Source organism: Phaenicophaeus curvirostris, chromosome 24 (assembly GCF_032191515.1).
Source record: "Phaenicophaeus curvirostris isolate KB17595 chromosome 24, BPBGC_Pcur_1.0, whole genome shotgun sequence".
Classification (NCBI taxonomy): Eukaryota; Metazoa; Chordata; class Aves; order Cuculiformes; family Cuculidae; genus Phaenicophaeus; species Phaenicophaeus curvirostris.
The window spans coordinates 514,917-537,232 of NC_091415.1; the positions used below are offsets into that span (position 1 = coordinate 514,917).

Consider the following 22,316-nt stretch of genomic DNA (forward strand, 5'->3'; position numbering starts at 1 on the left):
TAACAGAGCCTGAGGGCAGACGCAACTGTTTTCTGGTTTTCCCTCTCTTTGATGACCCAGTTCTTCACTCTCACCAGCACCAGGCTCGGCGTTAATTTTTAAATATGCCTGGGTAACAGAGAGCATCAACTATTCCGTATCTTCTCTCCAGGAGCTGCTGGTTTGCTGACGCTGTGCCAGGGCTGAGCATCAGGAACCAGGCAGAGCAGAACTCCCCGGGAAAGGGAATAGCTGTTTTTTCCTGAGCATCTTGTTAGAACGCTTGCAGGACGGGGTGAGGTTTCACGGCATTGCTGCTCCTGGGTAAATCATGGCTCGTGGGCAGGCTCCTGTCATCCCCCTGCAGCTGTGGTGCCCTGGAAACACAAGAGCACGCAAAAAGGTGGGATCTGGAATGCTGCAGACACTGCAGCAGCTCTAGTCTCTCAAGAAATTCCATGTGGTTTATAAATGCGAGGGAGTCTCCTGAGCTGGCACAGGGTGTCAGGCAGCGCTGCTGTCCCTGCCTGCCGGCTACAGCCTGAGGTCAGGCAGCACAGGGAGGAATCCCCGGTTACCAGGCTGGGAGCTGATGGATGCAGAAGCCAAGAGCCTGTGTTCAGAGAAGGGGCAGCCCTGGAACTCCTGCTGTGGAAACAACAGAAGGAACAACACTTACCTACAGCCTGGCTTCGCTTTATGGATGATTCAATGTGGGCCCTATGGACACGACACGCTCCTCCACGTGTGGGAGCAGACAGAGGCCACCAGGAACCTGGCAGCACAGCCAAACGGGTCGCACGGTGCCACAGAAAAGCAGGCAGGGACCCAAGCTGAGGCTCCCGGCCTCATCGCAGAGCCTGCTGTGCTCCCCAAGCACTGGCTCCCGCGTGCCAGGCTGCGCACACAGCCAGCAATCCTGGACCACGCTCTCCTTGGGTGCAAACTCCACTCGGCAGCCAGAGCAAGGACAAGGCAGTGACAGGAGCTCAGGTTAACCTGGGAAAAGCTGCGTGGTGCTGAGCTGCGAGCAGATAAAACAGTGAATTGCAGCGAAGCACAGGAGGGTAAAGCTGATTGATTATCAGAACACCAAACAGCACAAGAACACAGTGACAGAAACAGAGCGAGGTATCCAAAGGAATAAACAACTTACTCTGGTTCTCCTCAACAGAAATGCAGGTGCATGTTCTCACCACCTCACTTATCCAGAGTTTGCTGCCAGAAAGAAAATCCCTCTGGTTCTTCAAAAGATCCAAAGAGCAGGACAGTGCTGGGAGCATGGCGATCCACCACTCTCCTGGCCTGGAGTCAAGGGCACTGCTGGAGAAGTGCCCGTGCGTTTTCAGAAAATGGCACTGGGTGCTTCCTAAGGGAAAACTGGAACAAGGATCATGGAATCAGAGAGGGTTGAGGGTGGCAGGGACCTCTGGAAGTCACCTTGTCCAAGCTCCTGAGCCAGCTGCCCCAAAACGTGTCCAGGCAGCAGAGTTCACTGGGTTTTATCCCTGTGAAAATTAAATATCACAGAAGAACAGACTTCAATCTGCAAACAGACACCGTTATGTTGTATGCTCAACATGGATAGTGCTTTATTGAGTGAGGGTATGTTACAACAGACACACATATATTACACACGCTGTACAAAATATACATTCTTATGTGGAAAATATATAAATAGACACTAGGGAAGAGCAAGAGGGACGAGGAGCGGCTTTGTGTACAGACACCGTTCCTGTACTGACACTGCTTTGGCATTGGCTGAAGGAACTGTTTGCGTTCACTGGGACCAGGATGGGCGGCACCCTGTCGTGTCCAGTCTCCTGGAGGAGCGGGGAAAGCAGCGTGAGGTGATGTTTGCTCCAAGTCTGCCTGGAAAGCTTTTCCACACTGCTGAGCACAGCAAGGTGTTCCCCTGCTCACCAGCTCCAGCTGTTCACAACCAGCTATAGGCTTAGGAGATACCACTGCTCATGGAAGGATGCAAGCGTCCCGATTAACACTGGCAGCTTTTACAGGCTGATATCTTGTAGCATCAGGAGCAGCTCCTGAGGAACTTCAAGAACTGGCACACGAGTTTGTCCAGTGCAGACAGCACACTTTTTAAAGCCTTGGCCCAGCTTGTTGCCCCTACCCAGCAGGAATTCAGTCACACCAAGGAGCCATGCCCAAAGCATGCCCAAAATCTGGACACAACAGCCGTGCTGTCACAGAGCTACATTAACTCCACCGAGAGGTACACAAGGGAACACAACAAGCCTTTTCCAAACGCTGAGGGGAGACAGAGCAGCCACAGGGGTGCTGTTTTCCCACTAGTGGGAGATCGTGGCTCTGTGCCTGCCAAGGAGCACTTGGCCACGGCAGCCGCTGTGAAGAGCTGGAGGGAGCAGCGAGCAGCCCAAAACTTTGCTGCTGCTGTAGTCCCAGGCCTGGACCTCTTCATCAACATTTGAACAATCAGTACTGAGTCCCTGCAACACAGAAAACTTTGAGTTGAAGATAAGCACCAGGTCTCACCTCTTCTTCCCAGAAGAAAGATCTTTTCAGGAAGTCTTTAGAATATTCTTCCTCCTTGTTTTGTCAAGGCAAATGAAGTTCACATTTCCTCTACCCTAGCAAGGGTTTGATTTCCAAGATGGAGCAGTTCCCCACGTGTTGTCTTGGCCCTCACCTGCCAAATCTACACACTTCGGCCATGCTGAGGCCTTGGGAACTGAGAGTTCAGCACGAGAACCATTTTACCTGCTATTTTACAACACAAGTGCAGTTAACAGAGTATTTACCAGACGCTCTCCCAGTTTATCTGATGGTTTTCGTCACAACATACTTATTAAAGGTTCCTTTAACTGTGAGCTAGGATGGATAGATGGAGTCCTCTAGGCAGCACACACAATGCAAAGGCTGTTTAAAAGCGAAAAACTTAAATAAACTTGTGAAACAAACCACTCGGAACTCCCACCTCAGAGCTATTTCACCAGAGGACTAGAAGGAAACACTGTGTACTGTTCTTGTTTGCTGTTCACAGAACTGCTGGATGTTGGATGCTGCAGCCCAGAATGCAGCTTAGCTCTGTTGGTTAACGTGGGCTCTGCTGGGCAGAGAATGGAGATTTAAGGACTCCCTCAACACGCAAATGGGTCAAACTTGGAGATCTGTAAAGTCATGACACAGATCAGCTTGTACACATCAAGCCTGGCTGCAGAGAGGTGTATAAGAATGAAATCCATCACTATTGCAGCTTCACCACATTCCTAAATGAACTCCCTGCTTTCCAAAACAGACAGTTCTGGTCCCTCCAAAACCAGCTTCCTCAAAATCCATATGGCTTGATAGGCAGCTGTCAAGGCTAACAGACTTTGGCATAACAAAAACCATATTTACAGCACAGCCCACACTTTTATATGCTTCGTGTATACAAAATATTTATAAATGCAAGTTTATTTACAACTGGAGTTGTTGTTCATGGGAGAAATCGAGCCCCAGGGTCAGCCTGGGAACAGACGCCTGCCAACAGCTGAGGGATTGAGAGCTGGCCCAGAGTTCTACGCTGACAGTTGCTGGGGAATTCCTTGAAGAGGCCCTGAACACTTGTTCCAAGCCGACAACACAGTGTGGAATGGCTCTGCGTTCTTGAGAGGTTTTCAAAGCGTGCACCAACACAAAGGCTCCTTCAGCATCACAAACCCCATGTTTCAACAGATAGCATTGATCATCCATGTGTTCTGTTGCACATTCCCATTTTCCAACAGAGAAATACAAGGAGAAAGGGCCTGTGCTGCCCCTTCCTAGGGACTCGGACTCTGTAATTGTGGACACACGCACACACAGGTATCTTTGGCCTTGGGGTTAGTCCTGAGGTAGAGAATACAGAGTCTGGCGAGGTTGATTTGCGTTCACAACTTCATTTTAGCGTCTTACGTGGTTTCAGTGTAGTCATGAACGTTCCGTGTCCTGTTAAAATCACAGTTATGTTCACACAGCCTGTGGCAAGGCCTGGGCGAAGCAGCTTGGTCCCGGTCACAGTCAATACCGCCCTCGCTGCAAAGAGGTCGCGGGGTCTCCCGGGCTGATGGCTGATGCAAGAAGGCTGAGGGAGGGAGCATCAGGTCTTTGCTCACTCCCCACAAAGGCAGCTGGAAGGGCTCTGAGGAAGAAAAATCAGAAGATAAACAGGAGCAGATCATGATAAACAAGAAAATGTTAGATTTGAGTTGTACAACTCGGCAATAACCCTCTTTCCAAGGCTATTTTCTCTAATTTGAGACCATATTTCACTGGATGCCCTCCCGTTTCAGTGATGTCACAGTAACCAGAAACACCACACACAGCTTCAGTGAGTTTCATAAAGGCTGCCTGGAAATAACTCAACATGAAGCAAATCAATCTGCAGGAAGTGGGGGGAAATGAATGTTTCTGAGTTCTTTGACTCAGGCCAGCTCCAACAGAAGGGCAACTGGCATTTCCTATGGAATTCCAAGCTTGAATTTCAAGCCGTAACTCTCTGCAAACAGATGTCCTTGAAGTACGTGCAAAGGATCCCATTCCACAGGCTTTAAGAGAGGAAGGGCAGGGTTCCACTCCTGGGCGCAGAATACAAACCGAGGGCTAGTTCCGAGAGCAGGCAGTTCACACACAGATGAGCTGCTCCACAGACTACAGTCAAAGCCAGCGCTACCAGGGAATACAGAGCAATGAGAGAGAAAAGGGGCACTCACCGTTAATCTGCTGGGAGGAGATTTTCTTTTCACTTATTTTGTCACGGCTGGCAAGGAAGACAGACACGTCTCTGTCTGCTAAAAGGTTATCGAGGGTACTGGTTTCATGCTGGGTGCGTGCAGAGTATGATTCCTTTGGCATCTGCACCATGAGATTCGGAAGCGTTTGATGATCCAGGGGGTCCTCTTCCGTGATGTAGGCATAGGGACAGTACTCGCGTGTCCTGGAGTAGATATTGGCGTTGTCATAGCAGTCTGAGCAGATCACCAGTGACGCCGCGCCACCTGACAGACACGAGAGAAAATCAAAATACGGTAAGGACACTTGACTTCCATGGAATCTTCCATGTCTTTGCATGATCAGGTACTACAGCAGCACAGTTTGAAAGGCCTTTATACAGTGAATGCGGCAACAGGAGAACAATGCAGGCCCTTTAGTTGTGATCGTGGCAAGCGTTATGTCAGGCAGAGGTAGTGATGTTAGGCTAAGGACAAAGGCACAGTCATCTTCCAAGTGAACTTTGTTTCCACCTCTGTTGCCTGGACTCTTCAGATGCCAAAGGGAAGAAATTGCACAAAATTCTACCTGGATGTTTAAGCAAGGAATCCCCTAATGGCATCGCTGCCTCGCTAAACAGATCCCAAAGCCTGAAGGCAAAGCACCTCTGGAGGGAACTGTGCTGCTCTGGCTCCCGAAGGACAGCAGTCACAGCATCGACATGCAAACGCACTCAAAGCAGCTGGGAGCCCAGATGCTGCCAGACCAGGGATTAAGCAACATGCTTGGAATGCAGAAGCTTTGACAGCAGAATATAAATGAACACCAGAAAAAAACCAGGAGATGCCTCAAACTCAGAAGGAACAATGGAAATGTTAGCATCAATCTGAATTCTTCTCTAGGAAAAGCCACCTTTCATGTTAACATGCAGCACCGCCGGGCACTGTGCAACACTGCTGCCAGCTGAGAGGACTCGACCAGGCACCAGCGTCCTGCTGGAACAAGTAACACACATGCAGGCTTTACTCACCCTCTGTGCCTTTATGCACGTAGCTACCAGCTGGAGGCATCAGCTGCTGATGGCTCCCTGCCTCTGAGTTACTGTAGCCTTCCTGAGGCTCCGACAGAGTTCCCTGGGAGGACAGATAGCTGGGAATGTCTGCAGGTAGGTTCATCTCCTCTGCAAGGCAGAATAAACATGGATGACATCAACAACTAAGCGTGAAGATCTCAAGGCAGCACTAATACCATCACCCACATGAACAAAAACATCACCCAGAATTTCAGCTCACAGAATTATCTCTTTACTACCTAAGACACTAAAATTGTGTCTCAGGTTCAAAACTAACAGGCCAGAATAGGAATTTACACATATCATCCCGGGTCCTGTAAATATTGGTAAATTTACTCAAATATTTATTTCCAAAACTACTTTTTTCCCTCAACGTAGAGCCAATCTAGTGTGTAAGGAATACAATTAACACTTCTGATATTTTAAAAAAAAAATCTCTAAAATGAAGGAATTTGAGCAATCCCTTAAGAGATTTAGCAGGAAATCTTCAGTCCTCCAATCTTACCATCTGTAATCTCACCACTCCCAACAAGTGTTTTGGATTAAAGCCAGGCTTGTTTTGGCACTTTACCAGTGTTAGTGATGCTGTAATCTTCGTTCCTCCTTCTCATGTGGTAGATGACTATCACCCATACCAGGGACGTCCCCACGACGCAGCACACCACAACAATGATCACGATCCCCACTGTGGTCCAGCCATCGTCCTCGTGGATGATGCCACTCTGGGAAGAATCACAGTTGGGGGAAGCCAGGACATTCAGGTAAATGTGGCCACGCTCGGTGCCCAGCGTGTTAGACATAATGCACGTGTACTTCCCAGCGTCCTCTAGGCCAGCATCCACAATGATGAGGAGCTGGTTGGCCGCAGCAAAAAAATGCCGTTCAGTGACAGCCAGAGGGCCATCGTCTTTAGTCCAGTTGAGGCGAGGGGTGGGATTGCCACCAGCTATGCACTGCAGGACAGCCGTTTCACCGCGGGTCACCGTGCGGTCCTCCAGGGGCCGGATAAAGGAAGGCGTTTCTGTGACAGCACAGGGAGAGAAATAAGCTGTAGGATAACTACATTGTGTGACATCAGTGTGCGTTTCATGATATTTAAAAACCCTGATCATGCACTTGAGCAGTGGAACACAGGATGAAGGAAATCCCAAAGGCCTACCTCTTCTCTGGAGCACTGCAGCAAGCACAGGTACAGCAAACGTCCCCAGAATTACACTGGCTGCAGTTCAATTTATGTATTCCATTTCTATATTTGCATATGATCATCATGTTGATAGTCAGTGTCTTCAAAACACACTCCACACTAGAAGGAACTGCCCTTCCATTACTGCCTAACACCGCTCATGTTGTCCCTAAATTTGTTCTCAGACAACAGCAATTCCCTATCTGCTCTGCACTGCAGGATTGAGCTGAGCCTCAGTCCTCTCTCACAAAGATCACACCGACTCCATGGGTCAGCACTATAGCTCTGCTTCTAAAGCTTCACTGTTCAAAAACCATGTTGAGTGCTGCATTCAAACACCCCAAATCCAAGCAAAGCAATAAGAGATGCTGTTCCAGAGGCATCATCCTTGAATTTAAAATCTTGGGCAGAGGAATTAGGGCCATCATGTGGAAAAAAGTCTTCTCTCCCTTATCACAGAACACTGTCCTCAGCCAGAGGAAAAGGGAACTCTGTGCTTTGTATTTGAACCTGACTCTTTATGACTTCAACGTGATACTTGCAGACGACCTACACTAACACCATGAAGGGATTTGTACACAAGCAGGGCACTCACCTAACACTGTCAACGTGGCATTTGCTGACAGGCCTCCTGCGGCGTTCTGTGCCATGCAGCTGTAGATTCCCATGTCTTCCATTTTCACATTTGCAATGAAGAACACGTCGTCCTCAGGCATGACATGCATCCTCCTCTCTCGTGCAGCAGGGAAGTCTGTGCCACCGTCCTTCTGCCAGGAGATCTGCGGGGTAGGGTGTCCCTCCGCAGCGCACTCCAGCCGGGCCATCGCCCCAGTGCGGATAGTGAGATCCATGGGGGTTTTCAGGAAAGAAGGCAGCTCTGGATCAAACGAGATGGAGTTTCAGTAATTTCAGCACCAGGGAAAAAGCAGTAGAAGCTCCATAGCACAGAGATCTGGCAGCAACCAAATCTAAACACACATGATGTTCTGCCTGAGAGAAAGGCAGACTCTTCTGAGCTGCACTGACTTTCAGTGGTCCTTTCCAAGAGTCTGCCCTTCAAATTTAAACACAGTATCTACATTTAAGATGATCAGAAGGACAACGTTTCTCATGGGGAAAAGACAGGGAAAATGTTTAGCTGCCTTCGTGTGCCCTTTGTCACTTTTTCTTCCCTGGTCATAGGGAAGTTAAATCCCATCTCATCAGCTCAACTCTGCATTATCTGTTCAGGACAAGCGAAAGCAAGAGAGGCGCTTCTGCTCTCAGACAGAGGGCACCAGTGCTCCACTGACTGATGTGGGCATTGTCTCTTCCTTCAAGCCAAAAAGAACAGTCATTATGGCTAAAACCAAAGGCTTTCATAATTGACTTTTGCAGTTTGTTTCCAGTCCCATCAGTTATTTCCAGCTGAATCTTCCCTACCTTAACAGACACACAGTAAAGGTGCTTAGTTCTGAAGAGACAGCAGAGGGAGCCTCTAGTTTAAGAGATTTCTGCCTCCATTTAACTGCACAAACAACGAATTGTGTTATAATGAAAGCATGGGAGACACCTGCCCCTTCTGTGAATAGAAGGCTTTTCATCCACACACACAAAAATTGCTTCTTTCCTGCTGTATAAAAAGATGCTGATACTTCTAAATACCAGCAACAGTTTTGCAAGACTATATTGGGCCAGCTGTAGTGAAAAAGACTTGTAGCTATGTAAATAAATCTTTAGGTTAAGTGTTTCCTTTGCTGCTGTAAGTGCTTACCATTGACAGTCAGCTTGGCTTTGTTGGAATAGTTGGAGCCGAAGTAATTGGTAACAACACATTGATACCTCCCTTCGTCGGTGAAATTCACGTTGAAAAGGTGCAGGATGGTGGTGTACTCGACCACCTCACCACTTTGCTGCTGGTACCGAGCAAAATTCTCAACCTCAGCATCGTACAGCACTTCGCTGTCTTTGCGCCAGGCAGTGGACATGGGCGAATCGCTGCTGCTCACCGCCGTGCACGTCAGCGTCACGTTCATGCCCCGCAGGGCAACTGTGGTCTCAGGATGGACTCTGATCTGCGGCTTGGGGAAGTGATCTGAAAAGAAAAGCACCAAGAGCAGTTATTTTCCTCTTCAATTTGCAATTCATATAGTAAGAAAAATCACTTGAAAGGCAATACAAGTAGACAGCAAGCTTTGGGAACAGATGTCCTGCTTGAGGTGCACATGTTCAGCTGTTTTCAGTTGGAAATCAAGCTGTGAAAGGATTCAAAGCACACGTAGGCACACAGAATAAGCCCAGAGAACAGTGAGTGCAGAACTGTGGTCTTGAGAAATGCCCTGTATGCGTCCAACTCTCTGGAACTTGCTGTATTTAGATCACACACAAAAGCTGGGCTCAGCTGAAGAGCCAGACTGTTTCACAAAGGACTGAAATTTACTTTCAGATCTTTTAAAAACCTCGATGACCTTTGAAGTCCTACAAATATGAAGCATGGCAAGCTGGCAATTCACTCTACCTCATCCCACTCAATGAGTTACTTCAATACCTATGATTTCAAAGATGCTTATAGGCACACACAGCGCTCCGTGTCAGGCACCACTGACCAGCTGGTGATACCAGAATGGAGAAGTGGGTGCTTCTTGTGCCCACACAATGATTATAGTAGCCTTTACCACAAAAGAACTGTGTACACAGGAGTAACACCTAGCAGACTGCTCACGCAGACTATTTCCAGGCCTGCCACAGACTTCACACATGGCTCTGGGCAAAGAGTCTCTTAGTTTTCCATCTCACAGTTTTGTCACAAAAATAAACAGGCTTATGTCTGAAACTGTGGTGGTAGAGACCAGAAAAACATGACAGACAAGGAGTATCAGAAAATGTGCCAGAATAACTACTCTGGTATTGCTGATATGGACAAGAGACGATGAGGATGCGTCCAACCACCCTCCCAAAGCTGACAGCATTTATGAGTAGGGAGAATGGAAACATAAAGGAGTTTAACAATGACCTAAATGAAAACCAATGCAGCCTCACAGAACTGTTCTCTCAGATTAGCATCAGTACTCAAATGCAACACAACAGAGCAAAGAGGAAAAGAGTGAAAAGAAGAATGAAATCCCAAACCCCAAAGCAAACCCAGCAATGCACACAGGCCCACACGCGCATCACGGTCAGAACCAAGTACTTCCAGCAGTGCCACAGTCTGGTTTCAGACAGGCACTTGCACCAAGTTGTGTTACACAGGTTTTGTATCAAAAGAAATACAAACCACAGACGAAGTCGTCAGGGTCAACGCTGAGCGGGCTTTGCCCCGCTAGCCACTCCGGGTGAGCGCAGCTGACGTTCACAGCCTGCTGCAACCCACTCTCAGTCAGCCACTCAGGCAGCCACTTCAGCTGGCAGTCACACAGCAAGCTGCTGGTATTCAGAATTCTGCAGAAACAAGGCAAAACAAATGCGTGAATAACATTTAGCATTTCACACTCCTACAAGTGACTTCACGCAGCAAAATCACCTAAAGCACACATGCTCAGAATGTCAAACTTCACAGCATTTTTATGCCTGTGGGTGTGCATTATAGAAAGTCAGCTATATACATTATAACTAACACAAAAACTTCCCTCTAGGTCAGCGTCAAAATCTTACCTTTCTTTTCAATTCTGAAGAATACAGCCTTGGATTTTCACCTTCTAAAAATAACATTAGGCCTGTCCCTACAGCTATCCCATTCCTCTTTAGAAGGAATGTAACACTGCAGAGGATGCTACCGAAGGCAGGACTTGTAAAGAACCTGTAAATAGCTCTCATGAACTTACAGCTCCTTCAGGTGCTCCTGGGCAAACGCATTTTCTTGGATGGACATTACTGCATTGTTGCTCAAATCTCTGCAAGTTAAGCAAAGAGAACAATAATGGGTGATTTCACCCACTACTTAAACTCCTGAAGACTGGAGAGAGAACACAAGACCGAAGCCGACAAATAATGAATAGCTTTACAGAGGGAAGTACTTACAGGTGTTCAAGTCCTTCAAGACCAGAGAATGCTTTCTTGGTAATTGACTTGATCTGGTTTCCTTGAAGGATTCTGAAAGACAAAGCCCCCAAACCCAGAAACCAGTCTGAATGTCAGAGAGCTCAAAATAAGATCCCAAAGAAATTCCCTATGATGTTAACTAAGTTTTTTCTACTCCTACTGCAGTTAAAAGATCAAATACTGGTTTTAGAGCTTAAAGGCTCAACTAATTTTCCCAAGGATGGGGTTTCTTTTCCACTCTTAACTTAGAGATCTGGGCTAAAAATGGGTCAGAAGGCAATTTAAGTCAGTGGAGTGACAGTGGTAAGCAGAACCTGGGAGTGGAGCAAGGGTCTCCTTACACCAATCTGGCACAGCTGCGAACTGGAGTGGCTTTCTGACTCGTGTCATTGATTTAGAACTCCTGAATATTTCACACTCTCCCTCTACTCTGCATGCCTAGGAAGTATCATCACACCAATGGTTTGCAATACATACAGTTTATTCAACCTGCTGAGTCCCACAAACGCTTCATTTGCATCTTCTATGGCCCAGGAGATCTCATTGTTCCTCAGATCCCTGCAGAAGAATAGATTTCTCACAAAGAAGCCTTGTCACGCTGGCACGACCAATGCTAGTGATGAGCTGGGAAAGAGACCTTGCTGTCGTACAGGACCACAACTTCCATAAAACTAAGCTTGCCAGAGGATGCATATTCCATTTACCATAGAACCACGGAATGGCTTGGGTTTGAAAGAACCTCAAAGCCCATCCTGTTCCATCTCCCACTGGATGAGGTGGCTCAAGGCCCCATCCAGCCTGGCCTTGAACACCTCCAGGGACAGAGCAGCCATGACTACTCTGGGCAACCTGGGCCAGGGCCTCCCCACTGTCAGCATGAAGAATTTCTGCCTAATGTCTAATATAAATCTTGCCCCTTCCAATTTAAAGCCATTCCCCCTTGTCCTATCACTTCAGGTCCTTGTAAAAAGTCCCTCCCCAGCTTTCCTGGAGCCCCTTTCAGTACTGAAAGCCACTCTAACACCTTATCTTCTTCAGGCTGAACAACCCCAACTCTCTCAGCCTGTCATTTCCAAGATGGAAGAGAAAATAGACTTGTTCAACACCAGCACTGCAGACAGAACCACAGAAATTCTTCAGTGTAGCCTCTTGATGGGTGTTTAGGGAAAGGCCCAGTCCGACCTGCATTTGCTGTATAACGGAGCACTTACCAGGAGGTGGGAGAGGTTCCTGAAGCAAGATGGTTCATGTAAGTGAATTAATTACTACACCAGCAGCATTAACCTTCCCAAGTAACAAGCTTATAACTGCATTAGCATATGAAGAGATTACACACAGGTTACAGTGTGCGGCTGCCAGGCACCGAGCAGGAGGCTTGCAGAATGAAGCTGATATTCTGCTCACAAATCTCGTTAGCAGCTAATGGGATTTCTGCATGACCTCTGCACAGCTCTCTGGCCTCACACATAGAAGAGCAGACTGAACAGCAGAAGCAGTACAAAGATATTGTTTGGAGAGCATTGAACACTTTTTAGAAGGAAAGGAAAATAAATTCACTTGTATTTTGTTTTTGAGATCATCGAGTCCAACCGTGCCTGTCCACTACCAAACCACACCCCTGAGCACCTCACTTGCCCATCTCTTAAAACCTCCAGGGATGGTGACTCAACCACTGCTCTGGGCAGCCTCTGCCAGTGCCTATCTCAGCTACACCTTTAATCCCACCTTGCTCTTACTACCTTGAAATCAATATACAGTTTTTACTGTTAATTCTCAGTAATCAAAGCTATGTTGCAGAACAGCAGCAGGAGCTGAATGTACAGAGAAATATTTACGTCAGCCCTCGCATGGACTCAGACAGTGTACAAGCAACAATGGGACTAATCCGACAACAACCCACTATCTCCAGTTATTTGAAGGGCTTTTACACTCCACTAATCAGCCCACTTAGCAAAAGGAGAGAGCAACCCAAAAGAAAAGCCCCTCATTGTGTGAGCGAGGAGCCGGCCCCCCACGCTTGGCTGGGCACGAATGCCTGAAGCCCTGTTAATCACCGCTGCCCTCTGTCCTGCGTATTCCAGCCACGGAGAAACCGGCAGGCCTCCACACTGCTGACGCCCCTGAGGAGCCCAGGAAAACCTACTAATTAATCTGCTCTTATTCTTTTCCATGCTGCTCTAAACCTAAGAAATTAGGTTTAATTATTTCATTAAAAGGTTGCATGAAGGTTAACAGAACATGACTGCTTACATAAATCTCTCTGGTGAGTTTGCTTGTTTAAGCATTTATTTAACAAACTGACACAGGGGTTATAAACTTTCACTCCTTTCTCAACTGCCCTTGTTTGGGATCATTACAGCTGCTCACATCTACCTGGGATACTTTCTCTTTATTATCAAGAGCCAGGACTGGGGTTTTTCTTGTCAGAAATGGCAAACAGCTGCAGCTGGCAAGCACAGAGCTGGGCCTCTGACAGCCAGAACTCTGCACTCCTCCCACTCCTCCTGCCTGTGACTTTGGCACATGAACAGGTTGGGCTGAGCTGTACCTTCTGCCATCAAACATTTGTCACGCAGTTTCTGGGGCTCCAACCCTCTGGAATAAAGAGAGGGCCAGCCTGACTGTTCGCTCCACAACTGGTATTTACGTAGGTTAACCGTCTGCACCTCCTCAGAACTGCTACAACATGGAACCGGGCATTCCAGGTCAACCAGCCACCTCTTATCCTCACTAAAATCGAAGTGGTTGGTTGGTTTTAGCTGGGCTGGAGCAGCGTTATCTCGGCAGACACAGAGATGAGCAGCCCTGCCACACAACAAGGCCAAAATACCACTCTGTCTTTACTTCCAAAAGCTTTGCTGCATTAAACCAAGTTTTTAACCAGAAGCTTCCTGTACTTACAACATTCGTAGATTGGTGAGACCTCTAAACACACCATCAGCAATGTGACTGATGCGATTGTCACCCAGGTTTAGCTTCTCCAGCAGACCAAGTCCCACAAAGGCAGACTCCTTGAGGCGAGTGAGCTGGTTGTATGACAAGTCTCTAGAAACAACAAGCATGTGCTTTAGAAGCAAGTGTGGGGGGGGATTAATTTGAAGATACTATCAAACTTGATTAACTATTGTGTTTTAATTTCTCTACAGAATGCTTATGAGTAAAACACAGTGTTACCATGGGCCTGATGAGGAAACCAAGTACTTCCTTTGGTAATTCATTCTTGCTGCATACGTGCTATCCGATCTGTTATTCGCCCATTACCCAAACCCCAGTGAAAAGCAAACCCAGACTTACAGCTCAGAAAGTCTTTGGCAGAACTCCCACGCATCTGGGCTGATCCTGCTAATGGCATTCTGGCTAACGTAGAGCTGTTGCAACGTCCGAAGACCATACAGCCAGCCCTTGTTTACTTCTGTTAAGTTATTATGTTCCAGTTCTCTACGGAATTAGAAGGAAAAACATTTGCCAAATAGATAATCAATGAAATAAATACTTACAAAATCTCACTTTGTGGATCTCGAAGTGGTTTACCAACATTAAACCTTAGGCAATGTGAAATGGAGATTTATATTCGCTCCATCGACATCAAAAGTGGGAATTAAAGCATATGAAGAACAGAGTAACTCAACAACAGCTGCAGAGGTGAAACTGTAATCTCTGTTCTCAAAGACCATCTTTTTTAAAACTTTCAGCTGACACCGCATGGCACAGCCCTCACCCAACGCTCACGCAACAAAGGACCATCCCATGTCACCAGGAGCACCATCGACACCAGCAAAAGAACCTAAAGAGTCCAAGCGCTCTTGGCCACCCAGTGGGAAGAAGCTGGGGAATAAAACCAGCATCTTTCCAGCTTGAAAGTGACCTGACATGATATCAACATAATGTGAAAATGCAGACCTTTAAATTAACTTCCTGTGAACAGGATAGATGGGATACTGCAACATCTCTGCACAGCTTTGATGTAAGGGAAGCCGTACAGGACACAACTCCCCACCGCGAGAGTCCCTGAAAGAAATTCCAAGACCAGGCATACTCACAGTTCTTCTATATTACCCAGGCCAAAGAACGCTCCATCCATCAGTCTGCTAATCCCGTTGCGTTGCATTTTTAAGGATTTTAAGGATTCCAATCCTTGGAATGTAAGGCTTTCCACAGTTTTAATCCGGTTCCTTTTCAGTTCCCTTTTATAAACACAAGATTCAAATGTTAAGATGCCTTTTGATAAGCACACAAACAGAGCTGAACAATACAGCTGGAAACGCTGTGTTTTTATGCTTTAGAGACTGCTACTCACAGGAACTGCACATGGGGCAGTTTGAAAATCTTTGGTGGAATCACACTAATCCTGTTCCTGTTCAGCTTCACCACCATCAGTGAGCTGGATAAGTTATCAAGACAGCCTGCTTCCAGAGTAGTTATCCTGTTGTTGCTCAGGTTCCTAGGAGAGGAAGAGGAAAAGAAGCCTTTCCAAAAGTGGAGAATTTCCATGAACACAAGTGCACAAGCACACCAGAGTGATCTCTTTAGCGTTAAAACTCAAATTCTTCATGCAGTTGCATTAGAAATCTGCATTCTAGAACACCAAACTAAATCATCTTCCCAAAAGAATCGGTGTGAGGAGCTGATTTTTGCTGCATGCCCACATTGACTTAGAAATGGCCAAGACAACGTCAACAGTGATTTAATCAAACCAGGCAGAAATTGCTGCTGGCCAAAGCACCTGCACATTGACAACAGCAGTCACTGTTTTCTCTACTATATGAGAAAATGCAATACGGATGGGTATGAAAAGTGTTTCATTTTAAGGACATTTTTAGCTATGTTGAGCACTGCTACTGGTGCAAAACCACACAAGGCTGTCTACTTTAAGACAGTAGCTTAGAGCAGATAAGGGCTTCACCATTACCATGTAGAGCAAAGAGTCCCAGGCATAACAGATCACTCATACTTACAGGTACTTCAGTTGCATCCGTGGAAAAGAAGAAGCTTTAATTTCTGAGATGAGATTAGAACTAAGGTCTAAATTTTCCAATGAAAGGTAAACTTGGAGTTGCTCAGCATTTATTTCTGGAATGGTATTGTGTACCCTGAAAAACACCAGCAACAAACACTGTTACCAAAACACAGGCCCTTCAAGCTGTGCACCTGGAATAGCTACAGGGCTCTGTATATCATTACGGGACATGGGGCACACGCTTCAGAGAGTTAATTCCTAACTAAAACATAACATAAGAAGGACATGGAACTGTTGGAACGTGTCACAGAGATGATCCGAGGGCTGGAGCGCCTCTGCTGTGAGGACAGACTGAGAGAGTTTGGGTTGTTCAGCCTGGAGAACAGAAGGCTCCTGGGAGAGGCTTTTTCATAGAATCATAGAATAACCAGGTTGCAAGAGACCCACAGGATCATCAAGTCCAACCATTATTATTTTTACAAGGGCCTGGAATGATAGGACAAGGGGGAATGGCTTTAAATTGGAAGGCAGAAGATTTAGGTTAGACATCAGGAAGAAATTCTTCACGATGAGGGTGCAGAGACATTGGCCCAGGTTGCCCAGAGCAGTGGTGGCTGCCCCATCCCTGGAGGGGTTCAAGGCCAGGTTGGATGGGGCTTGGGGCCCCTGATCCCGTGGGAGGTGTCCCTGCCCAAGGCAGGGGAAGGAACTGGATGGGCTTTGAGGTCCCCCCCAATCCAAACCACTCTATGATTCTATTCTATGATTCCAAACCAACATTGAAATTCCAAGAGCCGTTTGCCACCTTGATATATGAATAGATTCAATTTCTGGAGCCTGTGGCTGGGCTGTTCCTTGTGGGAACTGTCATTCCAAGACTGAACTCCTCCCCTTCAAAGCTGTGTGCCTGGGCTGACTGCATTTTATGAGTAATTTAGGGTGACTTGATTGTCTGACTGATTTGTACTTATGTAAAGCATGCTTACATATCCCCTGAAGCACTTTAGAGGAGTCACATTTCAAGACAAAACCAGCAGCGTTTTCCTACAAACCAGTATCAGGACTCCGACACAATTCTCTCACTTGTTATACAAGGAAAGGCAGCCACGCCTGGTACTTACAGCGAGAGGAGAGTGATGTTGGAAGTGGTTTCTCCAAAATATGGAATTTCACTTAACTCGTTGTAATTCATTTTCCTTAAGTAAAAAGATAAAATAAGACTACTGACCCCTCAAAGAGAAAACGCTTCTATACCGAGCAGAAATAACTCTTGTCACAGAGCACCTTAACACTTTTGTTATATTAAGAACATGCAGTAGCTGAGAAAAGATTTCCTAAAAGCTTAAATACTGATAACATGAACAATTTAATAGCCAAAGCATGCTGGTTTTACCATTCCCACAGATGCCGTTTTTTCTCTATAACTCAGAATCAGCTACAGTCAAACTAAAGACCTCATTATTTCTTAAAAATATTGGTCTTGTAACCTTTAAAGAAAATGCTTTCTGCTCACAAAGCACCAGTTTTATACATAAAAGGTGCTGCTAGCATAGAGTGCCCATTTTTAATGAACTGGCATGGAGTATTTCTACAAGTCAGACCAGAGACCTAGACACACAATGAACTGTGCTTGTTAGAATCAGGTACAAAACCTGTAGATTATCCTCAAAAATAAACTTACACTTCCTGTAGGGTAGGAACAGACAGACTGATGCTCCAGTTGGATGACAATAAATGATTATGACTTAAATCCCTGGAAAACAAAAAGAAAAGTTATTCTAGCTCCTAGAACAACGACAAAAAAAAACCCAACATGTATGCTTCATGCAACCTAAAGGTTTTAAACAAGGTTTGATAAATGCAATCCTTCCTCCATCAGAAGAAGGCAAGGTTCGTTTCAGCTCCTTCTCGTGGTCACTGATGATAAAACCCAGACAGTTCTATTTCTCTGTTTGAATCAAATAACTTGTGTTAAAATGGCGCCTTGGAAAAAAAATGCTCCCTGGTCAGAGTATTTTTCCTTTAAATCCTGGCTTTATCTACAATACCTGCCCATTGCAAAAAAAGAGCAACTTTCCAGGGATGCGAAGAGTTCCTTACAAAACGCCCATTACTGAACGGTTTCTGTAGCCACGATGCCCGTTTTCCCTGCCAGCTCAGCTTTCCAAAGCCGCTCACTGGCCAAGGCAGGCTGGGTTTCAAGAACAACAGCCACACCATTACCAAACCAGCTGGAGGGCAGGGACACGCGAAGCTGGGGAGCTCTCAGGAGGCACGCGTCAGTGCCAGTCAGTTCTGCTTATGCAAAACAAACACAAAAGCTGGGATGCTTCAACAGGCAGAGTGTGCTCACATCTGGTTTTAATGCCCAGACTGGCTGGTGATGCTATTCCTATCGCTTTAACCTTAAAGCAGCATTTTCCTTTTGCCTAGGACTCGGTGCACACGATGAGAAAGAAGATGAGAAGAGAAAAGCAAAACCACCTCCGCTGCTGCACACCACCTCCGGGCACGGGCTATCTCCACTTTGTGACCACGACCACAAACAAGTCAGGTTTACCATGGAAGCCTGGTTCCAGCTGCATCAGTCAGGGCAGACACCACTCCCAACAGCACGACAAACTCATGTTTTTGATCCCTTTCTGGTACAAATCCAGAAGAGAGATGAATCCCTGAAGCTTGTGCCGACAACGCAAGCCGCGGTGTGTCGGAACAGGCCTGGCCACGCCACTGTGCTCGTGAGACACGACCGATGCCCTCATCGCAGCCAGTTAACTGTTAGTGAGTGCCTGTATAACTGAACACTGCCTGTTAAATCAAACAGTCTGCCCTGCTAGTTGTGCTTGCCTGTCAGCAAGACACCACATTATATGCTCCATCCAGTTCCAAGAGCAAGGACAGAGGCCCCGTGAGCTCTTCTCAGCAAGAGCTGTTCACCTCCAGATGAGGTCCTGTGTCACTGATCCTCTTCTGTGGTTACAGGATAACATAGTTCATGTTTATTAGGGCTGGGTTTAGGATCATTAGGCAGCACGCAGTGAGGCTGAAACAGTAGATAAACCATTCTTTAAGTGCAAAGCTACCATGTAGCTGCTAGAAAGGGCAGTAAAATGTAACTGATTGCAGGTAAAACATTCCCCTTGATGAATAGGCTGGGGCAGTCGCTCTTGCGATACCTGTGGGCCTCGGGTCAACGTCAGCTACACTGAAGCTGAACCTGTACAGGCACAAAGCTGCTCCAAACCCCATGTCTGGGTGAAGAATGGAGACTGCATTGGTGCCTCTGCTGAGGAAGGGGCTGCAGTACAAGTTTAACCCTCGCCAAGCATCCATACGTGTCCCTGGGTGGGTGTTAGCGCTGTGACAACACCCTTCTGCTCAGTGATGACTGCCTGCTAACCAGAGAACCCGAGCAGGACCCGGCATCATCCATCCTGTGCTCACAGCGCCTCTGATAGCGCTCCTGATCCATACAACCTGATCCATGGGGAGAGGGAAGGCCCTGACAAGCTGCCATCAGCTTCTGCTCTGGCTCAGCAGTAGAGACACAGCCCTAGCGATGAATTATTGAAATCCTAGGTGTCACAAGTCAGAGCGTTGTTGAGGTATTTTTAGTCACACCAAGCAGCAAATAGCACAGCTACAGCAGCAAACGGGGGCGCAAACAACTACTCCTTCCTACACGTAAGCGAAAAGGGAATCAAGGGAACCTGGAGAAGAGAACAACACGCGTACAGCCACCGATTGCCAATATACACTGACATTAAGACAATCCTAAATGCCAATAACATAAAACAGAGTACAAACTGCAGCTGGAGCAGCTCCCGCCTCAGGGGAGGCTGTGCCCTCGGGACACCCCTCGGGCTGCGTGGATCCCCCCTGCCCACCTGGAACCCAGCTCCGGGCACACCGAGGGCGTGCGGCACGGCTGGATAGGCTGCCCCGAACCTCAGAGAGACAGAGCCGCTCCTGCACCCCGGGGGAGCCCCGCAGGAACCCCGGGGACCCTCTACCGCACCAAGAGGCCCGCGCCCAGAGCCCCTCACGCCGAGCCCCGCACCCCGGGGACTGCCTTATGAATCCCGGGAAGCCCAGCCCCACATTCAGAGCCTCGCAACCCCGGGCCCCGCACCCCCAGACCCCCTCCCGCACCCCGGGAAGCCCTAGTCCCGCACCCCAGGCCCCGGGGAGCCCCGCCCCGCGGTCACTCACAGCGCGGTGGTGCCGAGGGGCAGCGGCGGGATGCGGCGCGGCCCGGGGCCGCGGGGCAGGCGGTGGCGGCTGCAGTCCAGCAGGCCGCGGCGGCAGGCGCAGGGCTCGGCGGCGGCGCAGGGCTCGGCGGCGGCCCCGGCCCAGAGCGGCGGCAGCAGCAGCAGCGCCAGCAGCGGCAGCGGCGGCCCCGGCGCCCCCCGGGCCGCGCCCGGCCCCGCGCCCCGCATCCCCGGCACGGCCGCCGCCCCGCCCCGCCCGGCACCGCCGGCAGCGCGCAGGCGCGGGGCGGGGACAGCGGCGGGGGCGGGGCCTGGGGGCGTACAGCCAATCAGGAGCGGGGAACGGGAGAGCGGGGCCAATCGGAGAGGGGATGGGGAAACGAGGGGGCGGGGGCATGGGGAGAAGAGCCAATCAGAAGCGGGAACGGTGCAAATGAGGGGCGGGGCCGGACGGGAGAAGCCAATCAGAGGCGGGAACGGGAGGCGCGGGGCCAGTCGAGGCGCGGGCCTTGTGCGAGGGGGCTGTTCGAGCCCCTTTCCCGCCTCACGCCCCCCCAGCCCCGCTCCGAGGCCCCAGCGCGGTGTCTGCCCCTCTGCACGCAGAGCCCTGCGGTGGGAAGGGACCTCGAAGCCCACCCGTTCCACCCCCTGCCACGGGCAGGGGCACCTCCCACCGGGCCAGGGGCTCCAGGCCCCGTCCAGCCCGGCCTTGGACCCCGCCAGGGACGGGGCAGCCGTGGTCTCCACGGGCAGCCTGGGCCAGGGCCTCCCCCCCGCTCAGCTAAACGTCTCGTGTGGCCAAGAAAGCCAAGGGCGCCCTGGTCTGTGCCAGAAACTGCGGGCAGAGCAGCCACAGGTCCCCTGGGCCTTGAATCCTGGGTTCAATTCTGGTCCCTGGCTCCAAGAAGGACATTGAGGGGCTGGAGCGCTTCTTGTATATCTTATATATATTTTTTTTCCTTATATCCAGTCTAAATCTCCCCTCTTTCAGCTGAAAACTGTTCTCCCTCGTCCTGTCCCCGCACTCTCTGATCCAGACCCCTCTCCGGCTTTCCTGGAGCCCCTTTCAGCACTGGAAGCTGCTCTGAGGTCTCCCTGGAGCCTTCTTTTCTCCAGGCTGATTAACCCCAACTCTCTCCGCCTGTCCTGCCGGAGGTGTTTCCAGCCCGGCTCAGGATGGGGGTCCCTGTCCTGACCCTGGCGGGGATGGTGTGAGCCCAGGGCCTGGGCTGCTCCCCTCCTCTCCGAGCCCCCCTGCGCTGAGGATGCTCCGCGGGCTCCAGCCCAGCGTGGCTGCCTCCCTCCCTCCCTCCCTGCTCGGAGCACCGGGGCTTGGCCGCTGGGTGGCACCCGAGCCCCGGCGGAGGAGCCGGGGAGGTGATGGGTGCCGAGCAGACCCCGGGGCTCCAGGCTGGGAGAGCCAGTGGGCTGCTGGGGGTGCTGAGGGGTGCCTGGAGGTACTGGGAATGCTGAGCAGTGCCTGAAGATGCTGGGGATGCTGAAGAGTGCCTGGAGCTTGTGGGGAGGGCAGAGGGGTTCTGGAGATGCTGAGGGGTGCCTGGAGGTGCTGGAGATGCTGAGGGGTGCCTGGGGATGCTGGGGATGCTGAGAGGTGCCTGGAGGTTCTGGGGATGCTGAGGGGTGCCTGGGGATGCTGAGGGGTGCCTGGGGATGCTGAGGAGTGCCTGGAGGTGCCAAGGGGTACTGGGGAAAGCCGGTGGTGCTGGGCTCCAAGCCCTGCTGCCCCACTGCCTCCTCACAGCCCTCGGAAGTGTTGGTGCTTGGTCAGAGTGTAACTCCAACCTTGGCTGGGTGATATTTCTGCACCTCTGGCTGGGGACCCTGCTGCTCCTTGGGAACACGCAAGGCTCTTCCCCATCAGCACTCCTTCCAGATAAGAGTGCGTTCCTCTCCCTGCTCCTCACAGGCTGGAAAGTTGGAGAGGTCTTTAAACCTGCCAGCCCTGACAAGCACGGGCTGAAATGAGCTCTTGATTTAATATCGAAGGCAGAGGGTATCAGCCTGGCCAATGACTCACAGTAAAAGCCTCTCTCTCCCTCGACTCCCTGATCATCTCCTTCTCCCACATCTGCCCTGTCCTGCTTTCAGCCCTGTTCTCCTGGCTCTGGGAGCTCCTTGCCAGCACAGAAGCGCCTCTGCATCCATCCCCATACTGGGATGGCT

At 49.3% G+C, this 22,316-nt stretch overlaps 1 protein-coding gene across 1 annotated transcript; it reads right to left on the reverse strand.

Annotated features, from left to right (window-relative positions):
• Positions 1-1,525: 1,525 nt before the first annotated feature.
• Positions 1,526-20,283, reverse strand: LRIG2 (leucine rich repeats and immunoglobulin like domains 2). Its single transcript, XM_069875602.1, has 18 exons — positions 20,134-20,283; positions 17,603-17,674; positions 17,043-17,117; positions 15,920-16,054; positions 15,262-15,405; positions 15,005-15,148; positions 14,259-14,402; positions 13,866-14,009; positions 11,442-11,522; positions 10,944-11,015; positions 10,748-10,816; positions 10,201-10,364; positions 8,701-9,021; positions 7,543-7,824; positions 6,336-6,785; positions 5,723-5,872; positions 4,695-4,979; positions 1,526-4,123 (listed from the first exon to the last, which is right to left on the reverse strand). The coding sequence occupies exons 3-18, from the start codon at positions 17,111-17,113 to the stop codon at positions 3,894-3,896; spliced, it is 2,886 nt and encodes a 961-aa protein (XP_069731703.1). The 5' UTR covers positions 17,114-17,117; positions 17,603-17,674; positions 20,134-20,283; the 3' UTR covers positions 1,526-3,893.
• Positions 20,284-22,316: the final 2,033 nt, after the last annotated feature.